The sequence below is a fragment of the Physcomitrium patens genome, chromosome 1 (genome assembly GCF_059467195.1).
Source record: "Physcomitrium patens ecotype Gransden chromosome 1, ASM5946719v1, whole genome shotgun sequence".
Taxonomy (NCBI): domain Eukaryota; kingdom Viridiplantae; phylum Streptophyta; class Bryopsida; order Funariales; family Funariaceae; genus Physcomitrium; species Physcomitrium patens.
The window spans coordinates 16,378,498-16,400,063 of record NC_143410.1 but is presented as its reverse complement, the minus strand read 5'-3'; the positions used below and the strand labels follow the sequence as shown (position 1 = coordinate 16,400,063).

General features: G+C 26.8%; 1 protein-coding gene and 1 long non-coding RNA gene across 2 annotated transcripts; both read left to right on the top strand.

The window, feature by feature from the left end:
• Positions 1 to 892: 892 nt before the first annotated feature.
• LOC112288877 (uncharacterized) lies at positions 893 to 3,716 on the top strand. The gene is made up of 4 exons (XM_024533572.3): positions 893 to 1,690; positions 2,039 to 2,226; positions 2,540 to 2,976; positions 3,132 to 3,716. Exons 1-4 carry the CDS (start codon positions 1,331 to 1,333, stop codon positions 3,317 to 3,319), a joined length of 1,173 nt encoding a protein of 390 aa, XP_024389340.1. The 5' UTR covers positions 893 to 1,330; the 3' UTR covers positions 3,320 to 3,716.
• A 12,757-nt stretch (positions 3,717 to 16,473) lies between these two features.
• LOC112294043 (uncharacterized) lies at positions 16,474 to 19,482 on the top strand. Its single transcript, XR_002973213.3, has 2 exons — positions 16,474 to 16,650; positions 17,230 to 19,482. It is a non-coding gene; the product is annotated as an uncharacterized LOC112294043 (long non-coding RNA).
• Positions 19,483 to 21,566: the final 2,084 nt, after the last annotated feature.

The window sequence follows — 21,566 nt, the reverse complement described above, 5'->3', positions numbered from 1 at the left end:
GTGTTTGTACGTTCCTACAGTTGTTTACATGTCAGAATCAAGTTCATTATTCATTTTTATTTTTTGGGTCAAAATAAAGTGAATGATAGAGTTGGTTCTGACATGCAAACAATTTTATTCTTGAATGGAATGGAATGGGTTATACTTAAATCACTCACACCTTCCTTTTTATGTAATTTACCATAAAACAAACCAATGCTTGATATATTTAAAATAACATAATCATATTAATAATAATAGTAATATTATACAAAAGGGCTTCAATCCTTAACGGAATAATAATTTGGTGGAGTGAGCACGGATACGTTCTATAAAATTATGACTTAATGTTTTTACGTTTGTTAAACTTACTGCAAAGATATCGACATGTGCCCTCACATACATGAAAGGAGACAGAAATAAACATAAAGAAGGGAACGAATAATAAAGAATGAATGGGGAGGATGAACAACGAAGTCATAATAGACCAAGGGACCATCTTCTCATTCTCATAATTCATCCATCCGTGATTGAGGATGAATGTGAAGTTAAAGCGTTAATCGAACTCCAGCCTCAGTGGTATGGAAAGCTAGTAATCCACGTCATCAGAACTATATATGTAAACTAAAGGTTGGTTACTTAAAATAGAGTTAACAGGAAAAGAAAAAGTAAGCCGATGGTAGGAAAAAGTGGAAAGGAAATATTATTATAGTAAAAGAAAAGCCCATTAATGAATCTGGGCATATCTGGATGATGTAGACCCCGAACCGGGCCCACCCCCGCACATACACATACTATTCCAATTGGTACGATTCAAATGAGGCCTCTTCTGCCTGCCATAGTTTGCTGTTTTGAAGCTTTCCTTCAGCCCATAAGTACCTTTGCACCCCTCCCTTGAAGCGTCCATTCTTCTCCTTGCCGCAAGCTTCAACGTCTCCCCTTCGCAGTTATTGAGCCCCTTCGAAGCCTGGTACACGACTGGTCTTTGTGAACACATTCCAAGCGTGCTTGGTTGATGTCAGTGACGCGAGTGCAAGACTAGTTCTGGTTTTTTAGGCTGTTTCGGTGTATTTGCGATTTGAGGTTGTTGCTGAATATTGAGGAGCGTTGTTTGAAGTCGCTGAGAATTTCGCTTGAAGTTGACATCAGATAGGCGTTGAGGTGGAATTCGGAGTTTTACGAAGAGCATTTCGGTGTTGTTTTAGGACGGTCTTGGATTGGAAGTGGAGTGGCCTGGCGCTGGGGGATTTTTTTTTTTTTTTCTTTCCTGAGAGAAGGCCTAGGGACTTAGTGCAACCAAATTTGTGAATTCTATTGGCGGGGTCGATTTCCCGTGTTCGTTAGCGGGGGTATGAAAGATATGCCTATCTTGGCTGAGACTATGGCTTCTCTGGTTACCTCATGTAACCAAGCATTTCGGTCATCTATTAGAAGTAGAGAAATGGACGATGAAGCTCCCCGGAGTAAAAGGGTTCGCGCCTCAGGGGAACGAGCGTTTGAAAAACCTGTCAACGACAAGACAGGAGGGACGAGTTCAACCGCCGGAGAATGTAGTGAGCTTGATTCTTTCGAACCAGGCACTCCGAAGAAGTCTGACACGCTTGTTGAGCCAGCCCGAAAAATGTCAGGAGGATGGGATACGTTGGAGCTCTGCCTTCTCGAGCGAATCACTCGGTCGTTGTCCGCGTCCGACCTGTGCCGGCTGGCTCAGGTGCTTACCGAACATCAGAGTAGTATAAATTTGGTGTTTATTGTATCGTCGGGGAATTTGTGGAAATGGTTTTCTCAGCTGAAATCTTTAGACCTCTCGCAGATGCGCTTCAACACATTTTACAGAAAAATTCTACTCATTGAGCTCGGTCCTGTAATATGCTTCCTTGCTTGTAATTCATTGATGTAGTGTAGTTGAGGCTTGGGTTCGCTGGTGTTCGAGACCGCGGCTATGCGTGTTTTAAAATTATGAAACGGTGTGTTTACAAGTCTGTAGGAGATTGTGTCTTAGAGGATCGTCTTAACCTGTTACGTGCTTACTAATCTAAGTTGCATCCGAAACGTGTAGGTGAATAAGCACTACCAAGAATTATGTTCCCGGGATACGTTGTGGGCATGGCGAGCGGCAGAGAATGGCTTTGCAAAGGCTGTGGAAGTGGAAAACTGGCGCTTGAATGTGACCGATTCATTGAAGGCTGCTCCGCTCGACTCCCTCACTAGTCTTCATTTCTCAGGAGATGTGACCATTGTGGACCCGTACGTTCAGTTTATCTTGTTTCCTCCTGTTTTTGGTTTCTCCTTAAGCTTCCTCCAACAGTTACTCCACTAAGCAATGTTCTGGTCCCCAAAGAGAAGTGAACGATTTTTTTTTTTTTTTTTTTTTTTTTCTTCCCGTACGTGAAGATTCTCGGCTTGGTGACTCTTATGATACCCAGTGACCCGACTGCACACGATGTGCATTTTAAGTTTTGCTGAGAGTAGCAGTTGTGTCTAACCATGCTCTGATCTTTTCCCATTGGCTTAGGAGCACATGTTACGTGTTTCTTATCTTTTTGTGTCCCATTCGCAGATTCCATCTTTTCTTCCAAGGCAAATCTAATGCTAGCAAGCTTTCTGAGCTCCGGAAGATCGTGAAAGGGTTTGGCCACAAAGACTTGGTGCTGACTTACCGCGGTGTCCAGAGTGCAATTTTGCGGACCAGCTGTATCATTCATGACGACGACACCGCGTTCGAGGTTTTCCGCAACGGTCAAGAAATAGGTGCCAACGTTACTACCTCTGGTGTAATTGCTGTCGTGCCGAAAAGATTGGTATTGAAGTTGATTCAGGAAAATGGCGGCATGCCCGAGGAGGTGCGCGGTGTGACTGTCACTGGTGTTGATGGTATCTTGCGATGTAGTTTGGATGGAGATTTCATCATTCGTCACTCAGTACCTTCGAGAGGGACTCCTGTGCACTTTCCATACACTGGGGAAATCGTCTCTGCCGACATAGTGTGCTCTACAGGTATTTCTTTGTCCGTAGTTTCTTTCAGCTGTCCTGTTTGCAGCAGTCGTTTTCTGTTCCTGTTTAATACTGTAGACAAGTAAGAAACGATTGACCAACGTTCATTCAGTTGTCTGCTCAGTGTATCAGCTAAGCCAATCCACCCCTTGTTTCAGGTGGAAGCTGGACTGAGGACAGTGACAGTGATGATGAAGAGGAAGAGCTAACAGATGAGGAAATGGCAGAAGCAGTCGCAGAAGTAGCCAAGATTACCAACTCTAAAACCAGTCTCCAACGGTTTCACTGCAATGGCGAAGGGTTAATTCATAAGTTCACGAACTTTGAAGTGTCTATGCTATCATGATGTACTATCTCTTCAGTATTCGTGTCCATATTGAAACGATGAATCTTAGAACAGTATGAGCGTAGATTTTTCTAATCCTTCCCACTGCTGTCTGCGTAACAATAAAGCAGTCAGGGACTGTACTTTTAAGATTTTGCAGTTGACATCCAGGCATGGAATTTTAGATGGGGTCGATACCTAGTACATACCTGTAATTACTTTCTGAAAATTCCATGTGCTTAGAGTTTACACCTTTAGAGTTTCGGCAGATCCTGTAGTAGATGAATTTGTTGAATTCGATCCGAGTAATCATGTAGTTTGATGTACAAACATGTGCGTGATGCTGAGCTGTCCTTGTAACGCCATTTTGCGCATTCTTGAATTACAAACTTTGTAACCTGTTTAGTGCACAAAAGAATACTTGTCTCGTGTTGGTTCATCCATGTCCATGGACCTTGACGATGTCTATGCTTTTCTTCGACAACAGTTGGCAGACTGGCGTCTTTCAACTCAACTGCAGAATAGCTCCTGGATGCTGTTCACAGGACGTGAATAGGTAGCTAGCAACTCTCACATGTTCATTTGATTTTAGGAATTTTTCTATTTTAGAAGTACATTATAAGTAGGCCCAATGGACTCTCTTCGGCCAAGGGCCCTTTGGTCTCTGCTCCCCTCGGCCACGGGTGCCGATTTTCTCGGTAGGCCGCAGGCGCGGGCACATCAAACTATTTGTTAAGATTACCCGAGATCAATTCATACAATGAAGAAGAACAATTACCATGGTCCCGTTTTAGGGGATGTTTGGCCCCAGCCCAATTGACTGGGTCCATCGCCTTTCACCAAGCTGAGTTGTAATTGCTTTCTCGTGTACCCATTCCCTTCGTCCATCACTAAATCATGCCTCGATCCATCTTTTTCATGCGGTTCAGGATTGTGCATGTGAACAAATCAGAAACGGAATGCCGTATATTGATAGTTGTCACTTCTGGAAACACCATGTAAACCCTATTTGACCTTTTGAACTACTTCTACATTACTACTTAGTAGTCGTCAGAGAAGGATGCCAATGGAGAATCTCTTAAAGAACACCGACTTGAATAAGGGGGTCACTTTTGGGTTCGTTTGTTTTTTAGAGATAGCTTGTTAGGGGGGAGAAAAGTTGTATTCTTCACATCCTCTCCATATGTCTATAAATAATTCAAGCATAGTTTAAACTTTTTCATGAAACAGAGGTGTCTTAAGATTGGGACACGATAGTTATTGAGATCCTATATTATAACAAGGCTTCCATGTAATCCATTGCCAACATGGCAACAATATTGAGGCAGTTTTGAATTTTGTTGAATTCTCTTACTGATCCCCCTTTTTGCACTGTTCCTTTTCCATGTTAAACTATTCAAATTAGAAATGAACTGCAGGGAAGAAAATGGTTGAGGATAGATGTCTTTTGAAAGCATATGATGGGCGTTGGATGCTGTTTAGTAAGTCCAAAATTTGATAGGATGGACATGGTCAATCATGTTTTCTATCTTGCACAATTGATAATTGATTGTGACTTTCTGTTTAAAGTTGATAAACTTCTACTAAGTCATGTGCAACTTTAGTAATGCATCATATTTTAAGAAAATTGGTAATTTACTCGACCTATTGTATGTGTCACAATTTCAAATCAATGCTTGACTAAGGAATAGAATACCTTGGTTTAAAAAAAAACATTGTATTAAGTGTCACAATAAATTTCTATTTTTTTTTGTCTAAGTTATAAAATTACAATATGATAATTCATCTTAAAAAAAACTAGTTGAACCTATATTGTTGCTACAAAAAATATGTAAAAAATTAGTTAATTTTTTTCAAAGAATTACTTTTAAAGTTTAATCATAAGAAAGCAAAAATTGTGCTAAGTCATTCAACCATGTGTTTTATAAAGAGATTTATATATAGATGGTTGTTGCCTAGAAATCAATGTTTATCTAAAAATCAACAAAAGTGCAAGTCACAAAGCCAAAGAGAGTTTAAACTGCAAGTACAAGCAAGATTAGAGTCAAAGCTAGGGAGACACCATAATTAGTAAACAAATTGTAAAGAATGTAATTGCCAAGATAGACAATGGAAAAAAGCCTCATCATTGTGTACTTTACTAAAAGAACCTCCCCTCCAGCAACAACTATTCCAATGCATTATGCACATGGCTTATTATGATAATATCTTTGATTAAATCTCAATTATGTATATCAATAAATAAATAAAATTTCATATTTATGTTCTTTTTTCTTACACTAGCCAAAAGTTCATGCTGAAAAAAAGATTGTCACACAAAACATGTACAAGAGTCGTATTCTTTCTAAACATTTTGAATGAAAAGAATGAATACCTAAATATTTTATTTAATTTTTAAATTAATTTTCACTCAACATTTCTATTGCATTTGATTACCATATCCACTCTTACACCTTAGAAAACCTACTAAATCCTAATTATTCCACACCACCATCCTTAAACATGTACACAAAGAAATGTGTGGAGTTGGAATAAGGTGGGGATGGTAGAAAAGAACAAGTTTGGGAATGGTATTGAAGACAAGAGACATGCACAAATAGATTATGAGATGGATTGGGAGGTGTGGCTTTAACAAGTATCTATATAAATAAATATATATATCATAAATAGATAGATTGATAGATAGATAATGAGATAGCTATAAGAAAAACTTTATTATAATTTAACATAAAATATACTTTGTCTAATTTGAAAGTTTTATTCATTTATTTTTTAATTTTATGTTAAATTATAATAAAGTTTTTTTTTATAGCTATCTCATTATCTATCTATCAATCTATCTATCTATTTGTACTTATCTTCACAAGAAATAGTAATGTTGCACATTAAGCCCAAGCATATTAACTTAGGTTTAATTCTATCTATATAATTATTTTGATTTGATACTACAAGTGTGCATACTTCTACCAATTTCAACATATCAAATATTTAAGATAGATAGAAGTGATAGAATATATCTATTATTAAAATTAAAATTATAAAATAAATAAAAATATGTATGATTAAAAAAATAACATAAAATTAAAAAAAAATATTAATAATAGATCTACTTTAATCGCAAGAGAAAATAAAATTTAACTTAATTTTTATCTAATCTACTATAAAAATCATGAGATTATTTGGTTGTCGATTTAATTGACTTATTAGTAGTATTGTTTTTGTTCAATTACATATTTTAAATTATTTAAGATATACTAAATATCTTTTCTTATAAAAGCTTATTAATTTTATTTTATAAAATAATAATAAATAAAAAGAAATTAAATTAATAGATATATAGAAAACATACTATATATATAATACTTTAAAATTGGTTTAAGTTTATTTAATATAATAATAGGATTTATAACTATTTTTGAAAATAATTAAGCTGATTTAATATGATTTAGATAAATCAATATAAATATATTAATTTTAAATGAAATTGAATTATCAACCACTATAACCATAAAATTTTGCTTAATATATTACAATCTAATGTATGATTCAAAGACTCATATCAATTAATAAAAAATATTATAAAATTTATAAAATAAGAAAGTTCAAATCATAAGCTAAACATTTTAAAAATTATTTTGAGCTAATATTTTAAAAAAATAAATTTAAAAGACAAAAATAGTATGAATAAAAAAATATATAAAATTTATACTTTAAGCCAAAGAAACACTTATACTTCTTATAAAAGTAAAAATATCTAAAAATGTCTAAAAATATTTTAAAAAATAAAAAATACACACAATTATTTTAACATTTGAACTATTTTAATAATATTTCTTTTGAACATTTATTGTCATTTGGAATACGAAATTATTATGTTAATACTTTTATCATCAATTATTATTACACATGTAGTATAAGAAAATATCATAATACTACTTTCTTAGAATATCTTGATTGAAAATTTTCAATTATTCATTGACTTGTAATTTTTTTTAAATCTCATTCAAAATCCTTTATCTATAGAAAAACTTAATTTTTGCAATTTATAATATTTTGATATTTCTTTCTTGTATTTTCTAAAACTTTGGCTTATTTTATAATATTTTATATCTTGGTTTTAATTCCTATTCTATTCATTTATTTGATTTATTTATATACCATATTAATCAATCTTAATTAATTTGTAACTTTAATGTGTTATTTTTGCCATATTATATTCTATTTGTAAGTTTTTCTATAAAATATTTTAATTATTTTTAGTTTGTCATTAAAAATTAGATTTCTATTAAAAATACAAATATTTATATGGCAATTGAAATAACTTTTCAAGTTCTTAAGCTACTAAAATAATTGTGTTTGTGAAATTTATTTAATTATTTATTGGGTTCAAAAAATATTAAAAGTTATTATTATTATTATTATTTTTTAGATTAATATTAGAAATAAATATGGGGCTAATAAACTTGCCGAAAAGCATCAAAGTACACTTTTTAGTCAATTTAAGTCATGTGGAGATCACATAGGGTGGAGCAATATGAATTCGAGATGTTGGATTAATATTTTTTTGATTAATTTTTAACTATTTAATTTAATTTTTAATCATTATAATTTTAAAAATATATATATTTTAATTTTATTTATAATATATATATATATATATATATATTTTAAATTATCTTTTAAATACTAATAATATTTTTATAACTTATGTAAATATATTGTTTGCTCTTGACTTGACAATCTTGTTAAGTTAAGTCTTGTGTGTGATTCTAGAGAATAAAAGCTTGTGTCATAAGGGTTTGCTTGGCTATGGTGATTTAGACAATTTAGTAAAGCTTTAGGATTTTTTAAACTTACTCTTGTATCCTTGCATTTGCCTTTTGTGGTGGGCCAGATAACTTGACCTATTTGTATGTAGATTCATCATCTTTCCTTAGAGTGTGTTGATTTTTTTATTTATATTTAGTTTAGAATTCATACTTTATGATTAATTTATGGCACAACAAAGTTATTGAATAGAATTTTTGAATATCCAAACATGTTGAGTAGGTAGCAAGTTTTGGTTGTAATAGTATCAACAATACTTTCTCTCTTTATTATATATATATATATATATATATATATACAACAAGTAGAGACATATATTAAGACAAAAATTTCAAAAAAATAATGCACCTTTGTATTACTAAAAGAGATAAAGTCAAAAAAATAAAAATAAAACAAATACAAAATGAATTTAAATAACCATTGCTTAACAAAGATATTATTTATTTAACACACTCTACTTACTTTTGGTTACTTCTATTTGCTAAAGTAATTTATGCATCTGTGACAAAAAAATGTTAAACACCACACTTAATTCTTAATATTTTATCTATTGTTCAAAATAAATTAATATTTTAAATAAGCTTAATATTTTAAGAAATTTTATATTTTATGTATTTTTTAGTATTATATTGTAATTTTTTGATAGTTAAAATTTGTGACGAGAAGTTTAAATCTATTGCTTATCTGATTTATTATATTTTATTTTTCAAATTTAATATTATAATTATGTATTATCTACAAGATCTTTTATATATATATATATATATATATATATATATATATTTTTTTTTTAAAAAAAATAAAAATTTCAAATAATACATCATTTTCTGATTTACTCTTAGATATTTTTAGATTATTTATTTTAAACACACTAGATATTTTACATAGAGGTTTTATTTTTAATGTGCTTCTTAAGAATGCTAATTGATATAAGAAAAAAAATCTTGTATTTTATAGTCTTTTAAAATAATTTATTTTACCTTGTACATGAAATTGAATTAGATACTATTAGCTCATTAGTTAATTAATTTTTAAAATTTAAAATTTTATATATTTTTAAATTTCTAATAATTAACTTTTCATATTATTAGTAATTTAGATTGAGCTTTTATCCTAATTTAGGTACATCTAAAATAATTGATACATCTTAAATAACATGAGTATGTTTGATATTTTTAATCTTTAATTTCTTAATTTTTTTAATCTTTAATATTTTAATTTAAATCAAAATTTAAAAATAAATATTTTATTTTTTACTTTTACTTTTACTTATTTTGATGTACATAAATATTTCATTAATTTTTGGTTGGTAGTAATAGTAGTTTTTGGTTTTTTTAATTACATCTTGATTTTTTTCTATATACAAATGTTATTGCAACAAATTCGATTTGATTTAGAAATGTTTTGTTTAAGAAACTATTAATATTCAAATTTATTGTAAGAAACCAGTTATTTTAATTAATTTAACTTATAGCAATGGTATTTCTTAAAGTTTTATTTAAGACTATATCTTGCAATTAAATATATTTTATCAATTGATTTGTTGTAATCTTATTAATATTTCTTAAAAAAAAATTAATAGTTATAAAATTATATATTTATAATAATATATTTTTTAATTTAATTTTTTAATTTTTTAAAACATTAATGTTATTATAAATCTTGATTCTTTACTTTTTCTAGATTGCAATTGTTATTGCCTTTAAATCTTGTATTGTCTTTTTTTTTAAGTGTCTTATATATTTGATTTCAAGCTCTAATCTTTTTTTCCTAATTCTCATTTTATTTAAATAATTTTATTTTGAATTTTGAATTTAATAATTTCATTAAACTCAATATCTAATATGTTAACGGTTTTAAGTTTGATAGATTTAAACATGATAAATCCAAAACACCAAAGTTACATATTGCCTATTATATGAGTTTAATTTGGAATTTTAGTTCTTATACAAAATGCACAAGTGCTTTAAAATTAATCAATTTATTTTAAAAAATTATAAATAAAGTGATTTGACTCAATGGTGTATATCAATTCTTAAAATCATTGTATTTTGTGATTAAAGTTATAAATAATGGTCATCTTATTTTCAATATTGTTAGTTGTAGTCTATGAATTAAAATGTTAGGAAACAATAGTTTATCCCAACCTTATTTATATCTAATTTTAAGTTTTAAAATTTATAACTTTCTTTGATAGAATTAATTTTGTAAGATATTCAAATTTATTTATTTTACTTATTTATGTAGATTTTACAATATATAGTGTATACACTATATACTTAAAAATTAAAGAAGTGACAACATACAATTTTTAAAAGTCTATCAACTATATTACACAACACAATTATATTTTTAATTAAAAAGTAGTTATTTTTCATCTTATTTAATAGATATGTGGTAGTCATAATTAACATTTTTTTGCATATTTTTGATTGGTATTATAGTCAAATATTATGAATATTGCAAAGAAACAAGCATGTTATTCTATTTAAAAGATGTTGTTACATGATATATAAATGAATAATTTTTTTCTTTTTTTTGAACTTAAGTCTTTTATCCAATTACAACTTTGGCTTAAAGATGGATCTATAGGCATATGCTAAAATTGATCAAAAATAAAACATACATCAAAATAATTTTATTAAATCATAATCATAATATATATATATATATATATATATATATATAAGAGAAGTTTTCTATATGTGCACTACATGGTTGGCATGTACAACAAGCTACAAATACGTGCAATACATGGCTAACTTATTAGCAAAGTTTTCAACCTATCAATTACATGCTAGCACATATGAAGGTGAAATCACCTCTATAAAACTTCTCTATAAGATATTATCAAATTTATCTACTTTGACCTATACTGATCTATTTATATTATCTAAATAATTATTAAAGTAACTATGTATGTTTGTGACATAATTATTTTTTTCAATCAAAGAATGCATATATTTTTGGTATACCTTCCATAATTATATAACCAACTCTATTCATCTATCTATTTATCTTTTTAAAATATTAATCCATTAATATTGACCTCATAAATATTATATTTGCTTGTCTATAAAATTTATATGATTTTCATAAGTATAAAATAGATGTTATTCATTTTAGAAAAATTTAATTTTTTTATATCTCTTAATTTTATAAATAGATAAAATTTGTATATTAAAATTTTAATTCTAATTATTTCTTATTTTTAAAACTTTGAATACGTTTTTAATTTTATTTAATTTATAAATTACATCATTTATATTTAATTTTAATATTAAAATGCTTTAGTTTTTTAAATTACTATTAATTTATTTTGATTTCTTTAATCTCTATTAGCAAATATAAAGAATAGAATAATATTAAATTAAAATAGATATAATAAATTATTTATTTTTAAGCTAATTTATTATATATAGAAAGTACTTTTTTATATTTTCTTAGCTTGATCATTACAATGATTATCTTGGTATAAGAAATTTTATAGTTGACTTTACTAAGGATATAATTATAATTAATCATAATTTCTTTTAATATTTATTTTTATTTTGACCGTAAATAAAAAATTTCATGAAAATTTTGTATGATAATTAAATAAAAATTTGCATTATTTATTAATCATCACTACCATCCTTAAGGATTTTATTTTGCCAATAGTTAAAAAATTTAAATCCAAATACTATTGTAAATTTATAATATGTATATCATTTATGTATTTTTATATAAATAAGTTAATAATATTTTTTAAAAAATACTTCTTAGTTAAATTTTTAATTAATAAATTAGTATTCTCTATTTAAATTTTTGATATAATATTGAAACTTAAGATTTTTAAAAAATACAGTAGGTTCTAAAATTACATAAATAAGAGAATTTATTTTCATATTGAATAAAAATTAAATAAATAAATATATATATATATATATATATATATACATTTTATCTTCATAAATTATTCTTTAAATACTCTGTATCTAAAAGATATTTTACAAAGTATATAAATTTTTATATTGAATAATTATAATAGTAATTTCACTCATTTTTATTGTTTTTTTTTAAAGCCCATGAAATAAATTCTTTATACACGATTTAAAGAAATTGTGTAACTTTTTAAGGTTATCAATCTTGTACTGATTCTAAATTTGGTTTTTAGCCAATCAATCTTTTCTACATTACTTGCTAGTTGATCATATCATTTATATTAAAGTTTTATTTCTATTTTTTAATTTTTTTTTAATTGTACCAGAAATAAATAAGTATACACCTATCCCCTTTTTAAATCGTCATTATCAAAGATAGTGCTAACGTATTAATACCATATTCTTGTTGTTTGCTTGACACTACAAAATGGTGTCTTTTAAAATTTATGTACAAGATCTTGGGTTTTTTGAATTTTTTTTGTCAGATTACTTCATCTTTTTCATATATTCAAATATATTAATAATTTATTAAAATTTTGATATTTATTTGATGTGTTTGAAAGCCTATTTTTGCTTCATTTGTAATAACAATAACATGAGTATTATATTTTTAAAAAAATATTTAAATAATTATGTGTGTATCTATATTTTAATATATATATATACATATATACTTATATTTAATTATTTATATTGAAAAATTAAAAATATATTTTCTTGCGGTAAAATACACTATTAAATGAAATCTTACAAAACATATCACTCATTTGCAACAAAAGCCTAATTTTAAAAAATAGTAATAATAATATTTTTCTAATATGAATTTATGTTTTTTTTTAAGAAATTATCTAACTTGTTTTCAATCATATAATGTATGGTCTTATTTGATATCTATGCATTAGCAGAAACATTTACATTGACATCTTATTATGCTACCAACATTTAAGAAGAAATTTTATATTTTAGTTATTATGGAGAATTTTAACACATAAAAATATTATTATTTTAATACTAGAATTTTATTCTTTTCGTTATTTTGATATGTATTCTTGATCTTTGAAAGTTATAGAAATAAAATCTTTGTCATATTGTGCTTTGAAGCTATTTTTCTCTTTATCTTACTTTTTAGATTAGTAATTTGTTTTAAAGAACTAAAAAAATAAGAATTGAGAGGTTTGTACAAAAATATTCTATTTTTATTATAGAAATATTGTTATAAATGCTCACAATTACTTATGTGCATTAAAAATATTTATACCTTGAGTTCATAATTGTTAATGTTTTTATATGTTTATTTATAAGCCTTGAATTTTTTTAATACCTTAAATATATATTCTTAGTCCTACTTATATTAGTTTTATCTTTTCATATAAATAAAATTATATACAAATAGAATATATTTAAATACATAATACATGATAATTTTTTATTTTATAATTTCATAATTATCTTAGATGTATCAATAATTAGAATAAATTATTACATTTGTATTTTATGTATAAATATATGTATATTTTTTAAATACTTTTACTTTCTAGGAATTCGTAATCATTTCGATAAACTTGCTTTCTATGTTGATGTTATTACTTTTCTATATTTCTCAGTTTTAATGAAAATATAATCAAAATTAGAACTTTTTAATAAAAGAAAAGTTTTCATATTATTAGATTGGTCAAAACGGTTGTTGTTATTTTCATTTTGAAAAAAAATTCAAAAAATTCAACTGAGATTATTTTCATTCACTTGATTTATCTATAATTTACTCTTATAGGAATATAATTTTTATTTTTTTTTAATATTTTGAGATATATATATATATATATATATATATATATATTCTAAATCAATATAAGAATTGTGTGATCTTACCAATGATAATATTATTGTATTTTGTTTTGGAGACTTATTTATATTCTACAGTTAGCTTGCAAGATTATTAATATAATTAATATTTATTATAGATTTACCATAAAAATATGACTTTATGTACTATCTAGAATTTTGTAGAAAATATCAATATCTTTTAGATTGTGTATCAATATCTCCAAATTGTTATAAACCTCCAAAAACTTCCAAGTTTATTATTAATAATCTTCTGTAATATTTTACAAAATATTATTAATAATCTTCTATAAGCTTTTGTAATAGTTTCTATAGGATTTAGATACTATCTTGTATATCAAAAGAGAAGAATAGATGTATGGCATTTTTTTAAATTTAGGTTTTGAAGCAATTTATATGTTATATTTTTTTAATCTTTTTTAATTTTTATCTTAATTCAATAATTAAAAAAATATTGATAGCTTGATGTCTTGCCTTTATATCTTTAATAGTGTTTAATTTGAATTATGAAAAATTTTGTCCAAAATTGCATTCACTCGGTTTAAAATACTCTTGAGGAGAATTTCTACAACCTCAGGCAATTACTTAGCATTTACAATAGAATTCTGAAGTAATCTTTAGAAATAATAAGAAAAATAGTATTGCAAAAATTTATAGTTTTATCAATCATATCCAATTGTGTTTTTTTTGGTACTTTTTCCTCGGATTTAGATTCTATATGCATTTACCACAAATTATATAACAAATATTTTTTCCATTATCTTAGTTTTATCAATTATTTGTAACTTTACACACAAAGTTTTGTGATAATTTTTACTAAAAAGTTATTGAGGGTTTCACAGAGAATCATGTCATAAGATAAATATCTCTTCAATATCTAATTTCCTAGTTTTTAAATATATGATGTTTTTGAAGTTAACTTTATACTATACATTTTTGACACAAATTTCTAAGTTTATTTGAAAACCATATCTTTGAGATGCACCCTATGGAAATTATAGATGATAAAAATTATTCATGCCATTTAGGAAAAAAATAGATTCTATCTTATTGTTTCTATTTAAGATTTTTAGACTTATTTCTCAAAATATCAAGCCAATTTAAGGAGGATTGCCAATTTTAACCAATTAAAATGTTTAAAAATTATATCTTCTCACCTTGCTGAGGTATGAAGTGCCTTGTAAATGATATTGACTATATTATTATTGCAACTTATTTTCTAAAATTTTAGAAAACATAACTACAAGAACTGTATATAATAAAAAATTATCTGATTTCTATCCTAGATTGATCATTGAAATTACTATACGAATATTTATTTACACTTTAAAGAATTTTAAATGAAAAATAACAACCAAGGCTTTACATACACACATGTGTTAAATAATTCTTGATTATATTTTTAAATTTAAATTAAAATTATTATAATGAATATTATTATTTTATAATACCAACAACTCTATTTAATGACTTTATGCCAAAGTCCATTAGTTTTTAAAAATTATATTCACATTATGGTGATCATCTTCTACAAAGGATGAAACTACAATCTACTAGTTCATTAGAGACAAGTCTTTCTAATAACAAATATATACACCTTTTTCATTGTTGTCTTTGAATTGTCTATAACTAAAAATAAGAAAGTATAATTTTTGGAGGCATACTTCAAGTGAAACCTGTGACTTTTTAAACCTACTACTTACATTCTCAATCAATATTCTTTGAAAATCATGCCCATCTTCAGCCTTTCCCACCAGACAATTAGATTCTTCTAAAAACAAATACTATATTGATACCGTCTCATTGACTACTCTATTCTTCTATCATTTTTCTCCCACCCATTCCAATGTTAGACCCTACCATTTTGCAAATTTGGATCCACCATTGCTTGCAATTAAAACTTCTAAACAAAACATTTGCCAATTCTTTTGGGAACAAATTCAAAACATTACCACATGGAATGTTGCGAAAGTCCTAATCCATCCAAGATGGATTGAACAACGAGTACTCCTTAAAAAACATTTTTAATACCCTGCGACCCACAACCCTAATCTAATGCTTCCTTACAAACTGTCTGTAAAAGGATGTTGAATGGGTCAAAGCACCCTCATGTGAAGTCCATGCTTTTGTCCTCTTCTGCCAGGGTTATCTCCAGGAAATGCTGAGGATGACTAAGAAATGGCCCAAGTGGAGAATTGGAGGTGGTCCTGCTAAGGATCTGATTTCTTACCATATATTTGATTCAAAAGTGGATTTTTTTATTCTATTTTAAAAAATTATTTTACCGACGTATCGCGCTTAGCATGTTCTGACATTTTCTACGCTTTCCGTAATTAGTTGATGTTTGTGGTGGCACATTTGTCAAGTTGAAATCATCTCACAAATTGCTGGAGTCTTCACATCCGACTGTTATTTTGAGTTCAAATTATCAGTGGTAACCTTTCAATTCACTTTCCTAGTCACCACATTCGTGTATCCTACCTATATATATATATATATAAATAATTTCATAGGCGGTACTGCTTCTCAGTGTGCATAATAAAAGCTCATGGGAGGTGCGTACATTGTGCAGTTTCTTAGTTTTTCTGTCTCAAATTTGTTGGACTGGCCTTCAAGCTTGCCGAGGGAGTTGTAGCTGTGCTTTGATTTCTGAGATATGCTAATATCTTCATTCTGTGACAAGTTGCAGCGTAGTGTTTGTTTCGGGAAGCATCCACTGTGTCGATGGAGCTGTTATTAAAGGTTGCAGAGATGGCACAGGTAAGAAGATAACCCGGACTTGTGTCATTCGGGGCAGCAATCAATAAGATCCAGTTGGGTGGCATGTTTGCTGCTGCTGCTTTCTAGTTGAATTCATAGAGTATAGTTTGATTCTGCACTGTCGGTATGCGAAATCGTCTCTGTTGTATGTATTTGTAGGCCTGAATAACAGCACCTTGGTGTTTGTTTGCTTCAGAACCAACAAGAAGGTACAGTGGGTACTTGAATATTTGATCGGATATGACGCTGTAGCCTTTTTGAGTGACTAGAATGTGCCATGATGATTCGATCACTCCAAAGCCGCGGAGCTCGATATTTGGCTCGAGTAGAAGGGGCGGAGTGCAACGCTCTTCGCAACTTTAGAACAAAACGTTTGCATTGAATATGCCTTGCTCGGAAAGGGATCACCACTGTGTTGTGAAGGGGCTTCGTTATGGGCTTCAATTGTCTTGTGGCGTTTTTGTCTAAGGAAAAACTGCATGAAGGTGGTTTGAAAATTTAGTCGAATTTAAGTGTCGATTGTCGGTAATTATGTCGGTAACCAGAAGTGTTAATCAATGACCATGATTGTGTGAGCAGTTTTTATTACCATCAATATCCTGAATTCGGTAGCTGGCTTCGTGATCTTTTCGACACTGGGATCAGTTTTTGGAGCTTCATTGCAATAATCTGATCTCGAACTGCTGGTAAATTTTACAACTTTGACTCTGTTTAGCAAGTTTTATGTCGTCTTGCCAGCACAGTATCACTTCTTCTATTGGATAAGTCTTTTAATGTAATAACCATTTAAATAGAACACCAAAGTTAATGAACAATTAGAGAATTTTTTTAAATGTCTCCTTGTTTGACCTTTGCATCATTCGGATCAGAGTTAAAGTCACTGATATAATTTGTTAAAGATGAACTCTTTATTTCAGAAAATAATATGAAAATGTTGGTTCATTTACAATGTTTTTGGAAGTGGTGAGATCATTGTTGGATCGAATAACTATAAGATAAAAATTAAAATTAAATATTTACCTCAAATTGTTATATATGTAATAATGGTGGTTAACAATTTAATAATTTGGCGAGAAGCGAAATTTGTCCAAAGGAAAAATATGGAGACATTTAGAGAACCACTCTTACATTAAAGTGGTTTTGCAACATTTTCTATGAAGTAGCTATAAATAAAAGAATGTGTAGAGAAACAAAACTTATAAGAAAAAATATTCTTGATATTTATAGCTAGAAGGAAACTCAACATGATAATAAGTAACTATTTAAAACATGATGTATAGATATTATTATGATTGCCAGGTTGTATTCTAAAGATTAAATGTAGAGCAAAAGAAATCATGTAATCTTCTCTGAATGTTTTGATTTATGATTTGGATAATCTTCTACAGCTTCAATCTTCTACTACTGGTTGTAGTTTTAGAATAGTCTTTTAGTAATATTTTAACATACAAAAGAGATATGCTCATTTAAAGGAATGTGTTTGAAAATTTGTAACGGAAAATAAAAGCTCATAAAACATTAATTAAGCAACAGGATTGATGTAATTGATTCAATTAAATATATTTCTTTACTAAAGAAGACCAATCAAAAACCTATATAAGTATATGAATCAATAAGACTAAAGGCTACAAGTTTAGACTTTATGTTGTATTTTATTAAAATCGACTAAATTTTAAAAAATGAATATTTTGAATACATATCAATAGATGAGATAGTGGTTAAACCAACCATTGTTCGAATTTAAATTTCACTCAAGTTTCATACAATTAGAGATAAAATAATAACATGGTGATTAATAAATGCTGATTTATAATATTCCAAGTAAGAGGATTGTTAAATTGTAAGTATTGTAGTTTGACAATTGAACACATATATACAAGAATATATACTGTACACACATAAAGTTGATTAAGAAAATAACTAGGTAATAAAAATTAAAATATATTTAATATATTATCTTTTAATGCAGGCTAGTAATAAGTTTCTAAATTTCAAAAAACATCAAGAATAAAATTAATGAATTTATTTTAAAAAAATAAAATTTAGAATTATTTATAAAAGTTTGTACCAATTATATATAAGGTGAAGCTTCGTACAAACCTTTATAAATATGATAACAATTTATTTCATTGATTAAAAATAATAGTATGAGATTGATTTCATTGAAAAATAATATTTTTTCATTACATGATTATGTAAGACTTGAAATATAACAAACCATTAGAGTAAGTTAAGAATTTTAAATCTCAAGAAATATCACTTCAATTAATTTATAAAGAAGAAACATTTGATTCTACAAATAAATGTAACAGAATTCCTAATTGAATTACAAGAGTAATTATTTTTTACTAATAAATTAAATAAGTTAGAGTTACAAATATTTATGATTTTTTAGACATCATATTTTTAAAAATGAAAACTTTATTTTATTTTATTTTAAAGTTAAGTATAAATACTTTAAGTAGTATATATGCTAATCATATACATACTCTTAATATCAGTCTTGTCATAATAATCAATATTGAAAAATATATGATATATAATTCTTTTATTATTTAAAATTTAAATATATAATTTAATAAATACATACTTTTTAAAATTTTATAAGATGATTTATATGCAAAGAGACTTTGCTTCACTAATTCAATAGTAATTTCAGTGATGTTATAATATAAAGGTTAAATTAACTTATTCCTATCTATTAAGTTTTATAGAATACCGAAATTTAAATATTAAGTATTATATATAATTTTAATAATTAATTTCACTTATAAATTTTGATTTAAAAAAAAATTAGTAACATAATTGAATCATAAGACTAATAGAATTCAATAAGACTAATGAATCATAAGACTAAATCACAACTACATAGAAGCCACTATTTTACTAAATTTTTCAATTTTTATAGGGTAATTATTTTCTTTATGCCACTTATACAATATTTGAAGAAAGATCTTCTAAAAGTTTTTAAAATTTAGGAACCGAAATATTTTCAAAGGACAAAAAATGATGTGAGAGAATATTAATTATAAAATTTGTTTAAATTTATAATAAACATAAAATATACTATCTAATATAAAACTATTAATAAAATAAATTCTAATATTTTCTAAAATTTTGAAATGAACTAAAAGTGTGAATTTATAATTTTAATTTTAAAAAAGATTAAAAAATTATTTAAATTAATATAGCATATATAAATATCTAATATTTATACTAATATAGTATATATAAATTTCTTTTAAGGTATAAGGTGCATGTTGAATTCAAATTTCTTTCTAAGATATTAGATGCATGTTATTTTTTATTTTATTTTTATTTTATTTTTAAGACAATAGATGCATGTTGAATTTTAATTTGTTTTTAAGGTACTTAATAATATAAATGTTGTAAGAATGTATTACAACATTCTTAACTTCTTAAAGAATTTTTAAGGAGGCTTATTTATTCTTATTTTTTACCTTTGTTTTTTTATAATACAAAAAATTGACCTATTTTTTGGTCCCTTGCTTCATATACTTTATCCTACTTCCTCTTTTAGATCTTTTTAGCTTTTTATATCCTTCCATTATTACATTTCAAAACGTGCTTGAGGAACAAAAGATCAAATAATTCATTGATTTTTTAATCATGGAAAATATTTGATTTAATTCTTATTATTCTTTTAAATTCTTAAGAAATAAAAATTTAAACAATAATTTTTTTCTTTGTTAACATTACATTCATGTTCTATTTGTTTAAATATTTATTAGATTAAATATTGTCAAGGATAAGAATTTGATGAAGGCAAATAAATAAGTGAGACTTTTTTCAAAAAAAGATGATAAATATATATATATATATATATATATATATATATATAAAAGAAACTAAAATGACTATTTTCAAAAGTCAAAAAAACTAATGACTCTTAAAACTAGATTAGAAACAAGAAAAAAATTCATAAGAGTGAAAAACACTTTACTTTTGTTTTTACATTATTAATTACTTAAGAGATATGTGGCAATGCTTTATAAGACCTATAATAAGTGTCTAATTTGTAAAACATATGTCTTAATTTGTATTGAGCATACATATAAGCTAACAATATAGCATACATATAAGCTAACAATATAGCATACATACAAGCTAACAATATAGCATACATATAAGAAACTTACCTTGGTAATTACATGTTGATGAAGTTTAAGATGCAACACATTATATTGGCCACATATTCTAATCATTGTTTCCTTTGAAGGTAGTTGATAGGTTCTTTTAGCCATCAATAATATTTTATTTTAGGGTGAAAAGATTATCCTATTATTTGATCATTGTTGAAGCCTTCATAACTTCTTTCAAACAAAATACTTGTTATACCATCAAGAATTATTCCTACTTATAATAAAATCACCAAATTAAAGATATAATGCATTAGATATTATGTATCTTGTAATTTATTCAAAAGAAAACATGACATTTATAAATATCTTCATCACAATTACGTCTTCTTGAAGGCTATGATAATCATAATGTCTCATTTGATAAGTCAATAAATGATGGTTCTTGAATTGAATATACTAGTTGTAGATTTTCTATTTTTTTAGTGTCACAAAATACAAAGAATTCACAATAAAAGATAAAAGATAGAATGCAATCTCCATTGAACATTGCAAAAAATTACTTGATTCTTCATCTTTATTTTAATAGATGTTGTTGATAATTTTTTTTAATCTTCTCTATTGCATTTGTAAGATTTTTTGCTGACTTCTATATATGTTCACTAATATCGTATCTATGCCAATGAGTAAGATATTCCAACCTATTTTAGTGCTTCTTTGAGTCTAATCTTTCTTCCACATCAAACTCTTGATTATTATCCACTTCTATAGGAGGTAGTAGCATTTGTTTTCTTCCTCAAATATTTTTTGTCCTAT